Genomic DNA, 5,618 nt, shown 5'->3' with positions numbered 1-5,618 from the left:
GGCCTCTGCAAGCACAGCCCCAGCCAACCCACAAAGGACGCGGAGCGCAATGGGGAACGAGCTCTACTCTCAGCCGTTGGGATTGGAGACTGTTTTGTCTTGGTGACACAACCCTGGGGTCTTGACTATCTGGCCTCGGGGCTGATGGAGAGACAAAGTTAAAAATAGAGCCTCAGCCCTCCAAGTGTGCATGACCCTAAATACGGGCCTAAATACAAGGAAAGACTTTGATAACGAGCAGTGAAGGACCGTTCAGAGCAAAACTATCTCCAGGGTGCCCGGGAGCAGTCGGAAATGTTCAGCGCTGGCAGGACAGCATTGAGAAGGACAATCTGAGCAGAAGGATGGCTCACGGGTGCTGGAATAACCTAGGCGGACTTCATGGAGGAGGACTAAAGAGGAAGGCTTTGAAGGTGGGATGGATTTGAAAGCGGGAGTGGGGACAAGAGTTGGAGGCGGGTAGGAGAATAAAAGAGCTCGGTTAAGGGAACGATGGAGTCCAGAGGACTGGTGAGGAAGGGATTTTGTGCGACTCAGGGGCTTTGAGGAGACGAGAGCTAGAGGCAGGCTTGGGGAGAGAGAAAGGGGCCAGGCTGGGAGAAATCAGTGCTGCAGGGAAGGGAACCTCGTCTCCATCCTGTGCTCCCCTTCCTTCCTTTGGGGGGGAAATGCCTCTAAACTGCCTCCTCAGGAATGGCATCAATGAAACTGGCCCGTGAAGGCTGAAACGTCTTGTTTTAATTATACGTATACTATTTTCAAGAGTAAGTTTGACATCAGATAAGGTCATAACTATTGTGGTTTGCTAATCTTAGTTGAGAAATGACTCCCAGCAGCTACGGTGTTGACCACACTTCCATCCTTGTCAGTCCTCCGGTCAGTGTCTCTCAGTCAGTCACTGTCAGTCAGTCGGTCTTAGTATCAGCTGGTGCCTGTCGGTCAGAAAGTATCCGTTAGTGTCAGTCAGTCAATCATCGCCAGTCAGTCATCGTCAGTCAGCCAGCGTCTGTCAGTCAATAAGTACAACATGCAGCTGGCTTCTGAGCACTGTGCCCGTCTACCTTTCTGTCTAGTTCCCCAGCACCTTTCCTGTATCCGAACGTTGAGATGGGGTTGTCATTCCTCCGTGAGGACAAACAGGTGAGGTTGTGGCCCCAAGAACTCAGAATAAAGTAATTACTAAGCTGGCCCAGGCCTTCAGCCCCCTTCGGCTACGCTGTCAGCTGCTGGGCTGAGCGGCTGTGATTCTGAGAGCTTCCTGAGCTCTAGAGGGCATCAGTTCCGAAGTGAGTCAAAGAAACACAATCACCCTTTGTCTCTGAAGAGACACTTCCTCCTCCCCTAAGCGCTCATACAGCCACAACCCCAGGACTGGCAAGGTTAACTCAACAATACCCCAGGCACCATAGCAGTAGGCTCTTCCAACTTCCTCCCACGGAAAGCTCTGCTTGTCTGTGGATGGGCAGACGCAAGGCTTTTCCTCATAAGGCAAAGAGAGAAGAAACACAGCAGCTGCTTTCTCAGGTAGAACCAGAGTAGGGGGCGGGGGGACATTTTAAACCCTGGCACAGTCCCCAGATTTGAACATTATTGTGGGCATTTGTTTTGTCTGCACCAACTCACTCCACCCCCACCAGCTAGATGGGTTCAGGAGGGAGCTGACCCCTCATCCTGTATGCCTTCATCTTAGCTAGAGGTCTGGGTGCGAGACCCAACTGGACCAATGGCAGTATCTCACAGTGATTGGTCCAGGGAACGGCACATGATCCAAGCCAGCCAATCAGAATTCTCCCCAGGATTTTTCTGACGCTGCCTCTTGAGTCCTTTAGCAGGAAAGATATGTGCCTAGGTCTGCCTACAGAATGGCTCTCACTATGTAGGGAGAACCTTAGAAATAGACGATGATCCCACATGCAGAAAAAAGTAGGTGAGAGAATCCTGAAAAGGTTCAAGCCCCTAATTCCAGCCAGCCCCATAGCCGCCTCCATTTGGTTTATGAGCTGTGCTTGTAACCTAAGAGCCTTGTCTAATACAAACCAGCATACTTGCTGCTCGATTAGAGCTTCCCCTACCGACCTCTCACACCCATTTGGAAGTGGCCGATGCAGTGCGTAGTTTGCCCAAACCCCTTGACTTCTCTTTTTTAGCTTCTTGAATCAGAGGTGGGTGGGAAAAATCAGGGAGGCCCACTCAGTCCAGATGCTGTGGGTAGTCCCTGAGGGAATCAGCACCTGCACCAGTGCGAGTGGCCTTTCTCAGATATAAAGCGTATGCATCTCATCTTGGGCTCCGACTTGGTTCACTCAGAGTTTTGTTACACTCAGTATGGAGAATGTTCTCTTGCTTGTCTTTTAAGGTAACTGTACACAGGGAGCCTCCACGGGCTGTGACCCGTGCAGTTACCCAGGGCCCTGCACTTAGAAGGACCCCAGGGTTAGTTGAATGCTCTGCTGTCACTGTCTGGAAATTCTTGATTACTTTTGAACAAGGGGCCCGACGTTTTAATTTTGCAAAGGGCCCACAAGTTATGCAGCTGGTCCTGGCTCCATGCATTCTCTCATGGTGGGATCTGTGATTCCGATTAAATGCTCCAGTTCCCGGAGGCCCCTCCCCCATCACCCATTCTTAATGCCTCTTCTTCTCTTTCCTCCTCAAGCTCTTCTCCCCCACAGGGGACTTTTCTGCCAGAGGCAGGGAGCCATACCTGTGCCAGCTGGCAGTCAGTTCATTGCTCCCCACCTGAGTTCTCTGTGAAATTTTGAGAGTTGGGATTCGTTTTACGTGGAATGATGCTGACACGGGTGGCTTCCCTTGCTTCTACCCTTCGACCCCTAACATTCTGCAGTTCTGCCTCAAACCGCCCTCTAGAGACCTCAGGAAAGCTGCACCGGCATAAACTTTGCACAGCACTGGGATCCTCAGACTTCAGCAATCAAGGACTCTGCTGCAGGTTTACACAAGAAGAGTGGCTTTTATGAGACTGCTTCGTGATTCTGTAACGAGGATTTTAAAAGTCTAGCAAACAGGTAAGCAGCCTGTGTCCTTGGGAACAGCCCACTGAACAGCCAGCAAAGGCATATCCTTGCCTTGGGCCTCACTGCTCCTAGTGGAAAAGATGGATTCCAGCCCCCTCACCACCCCCTCTCCAAAGATGGAATAACACTGAATAAAACAGCCACAAAATAACCTCAGTCTTCACCTCCACAATACTTAACATGAAAAACCAGCCTAGGGGGAAAAGCCGACCTGACAGAAACTGATATACAATTTGACAATGATGAGTCCAGGTGTGAGTAAAAGTGATTTATTTTTGGAGCACGGTAACAGCTATGCAACTAGGAACATTTCATTGACCCGTCCCATCCATGTTTTGTGTCACAAAGACATACCAAGACTTTGGAAAAAAATTCCAAAGGGGATTACATTGAAATGTGCTGTTTCTTCATTCGTTTTTGTGCTTGTCTTAACCACAGTGAACCAAATAAAATAGCTTTACAGCTTACTAAAACTCAAACTTGTCCTCCAAGGAAGCAGTTTAAATATTTCTGATAGTAAATCAATGCAATGATTCCATGTCAGGACATGGACCCAAAAGATAAAAGCAGCTCTAATATAAAGCTCGTCTTGCCAAAAGAAAAAAAAAAAAAATTAAAAAGAAACACCAAGATGGAAATCCAATTTACCTAGAAAGAATAGGCTCTTTTTAGAACTGAGGTCCCAAAATAATAAGGTACAATTGTGGGCACGGTGTCCTCTTCTGGAAAAAAAGAGGTGAAGAACAGATCTGGCAGCAGCCATGCTAAGAATCTGGTTTAAAAAAATGAAAGAGATCACAGGCAGACATAGCATCATTGTATCTCCAATGGCAGCATTTACCATGAACTAGAGGGCCGGCAGCAGATTCTCCCAGGGTGCACCCTGGGCTGTGCCATCAGTACAGCCAAGTAACGCACTGAGAAGTCCCCCTCTGCTCTTGCCAGTCCTGCAAGAAGCTTGCAGCAGTTGGCATCTGCTTTTCCATTGGGAGGTGCTTTACACTCTCTACCATGGCCAAGCCACCGAGTCCCCTCATGAACAAATCAGCCAAGCCCCGCAGAGCTGGACTCGGAACCCAGAGTGATTGGGTGGATGCCGCACAGAGACACCTGAGGACACAGGGTCCATGCTCTGGCAGCGCCATATAATTTCTTGTCCATTGCAAATGGGTGGACTCCTTCTCCCCCAAACTCAAAGCAATAGCCGGCTGTGGAAAAAAGCAATGGTGGAAGGTGACAACCTCCATGACTGACACTCATCCCAGCTCACCTCTGACCCACCTGGAAGTTTCTGAGGAGAAGTCCTGACTCACTGGGCCTCTGCTGTGAGGTATGGCTTAGCAGCCTTGGCCGCTAGACAGCCTGTGCTGGACCACTTAGCTCTGTGACATGCGTGTGATGTATATGTGTCCGTGTGTGTATGTGTCTGTGTGTCGTGTGAAGGGGGTAAAGGCCCCACAGGCAGGCCCTCGAGACAACACGTCCCTGCCACATCTCCACAGACCTGCACAGCCACACAACTTCAGAGCGACAAGTGGAACCCACATACCAAGGCTAGAACTCTCGTGAGGCTAGAATAGAAACAGCTCATGTGAAATCTCCTGATGCCAAAACCTCCACTGGCCAACTGACTACGTATTTAAACATGATTCGATGCAATAAAATTCAATGATTTCTCTAACTTTTGCCCATGACCCACATTAAATTTGCATGGCTACCAAGGGTACACAAGCACACACATGTAGCTATCAAACAAGAGTTTTGTACATACTTAACCTGATTAGGTGGAGTGTGCTCTGAGATTTCTTATTCCATTTCAACTCACTAAATTGATCAAGTGACCACTTGTGGCTCGCCACTGCAGCTTGACAAAAACAATCCCGAAGGGTTCCTGACAAACCCTTGGAGCCTAGTGGGACTTGCAGTCTTGCAGGTAGGAGAAATCACTCCCAACACGAAAGTAGCCAACCTTAGTCTGCAGGACACAGACTTCCAAGCAGACTTGTCATCAGTGAGAGTCACCAAGTGCCACCAAAGGCAAGGCTGAGGGTGAGGAATTTAGCTTCTCTGACCATCTTTAAAAAGAAGCGGGCCTCACAGGTGGGCCGACCCAGATGCAGGCCGTCAACCAGCCGGCCGCCCGGCCCAGTTGTAAGGCCCAGTTGGGACAGCGCTGGCGGTGGCTTGCACTTGCTCCTTAGGGCTTTCCCACGGGTGCGCCAGACTTTTGGAATCTCTGGATGAGGAGAATGAGCCTGGTGACGTCGGAGAGCGCGGGGAACAGGGCCATGACGCTGTCCACCTGGTGGGGCGGGAAGATGCTGCAGAGAGTGGTGCGCGCCCGGGCGCGTTCCACCCCCTCGCTGGCCGCGGCTGGGGTCGCGGACCCCAAAGGTCCCCAGAAGGCGCCATCGCCCCAACCCAAGTCCGACCAGGCCGACGGTCCCGGGAAGCCGGCGGCCCCATGCGGGAGGGCCCAGGGGTCGGCGGGAGGCCTTCGCTGGGGGAGGAGGTCACTCTGCGGGTCCCCTGGGGAGTCCCCAGCCCGCGGCCCGACCAGAGGGCCTGACGGGCTCTGGGTAC

The 5,618-nt window shown here is 51.0% G+C and overlaps 1 protein-coding gene across 1 annotated transcript in view; it reads right to left on the bottom strand.

Annotated features, from left to right (window-relative positions):
• Positions 1-3,282: 3,282 nt before the first annotated feature.
• Positions 3,283-5,618, bottom strand: part of ZC3H12D (zinc finger CCCH-type containing 12D) — a 28,418-nt gene continuing 26,082 nt past the window's right edge. Inside the window, exon 7 of the mRNA XM_025049250.1 lies at positions 3,283-5,610. Within this exon, the coding sequence (XP_024905018.1) occupies positions 5,233-5,610 (378 nt within the window). The 3' untranslated portion in view covers positions 3,283-5,232. The remainder of the gene's footprint in view (positions 5,611-5,618) is intronic.

This window comes from Pteropus alecto, unplaced genomic scaffold (assembly GCF_000325575.1).
Source record: "Pteropus alecto unplaced genomic scaffold, ASM32557v1 scaffold185, whole genome shotgun sequence".
In the NCBI taxonomy this organism is placed as follows: Eukaryota; Metazoa; Chordata; class Mammalia; order Chiroptera; family Pteropodidae; genus Pteropus; species Pteropus alecto.
The sequence above is the reverse complement of the archived record's forward strand: the minus strand, read 5'-3'. Positions and strand labels throughout refer to the sequence as shown.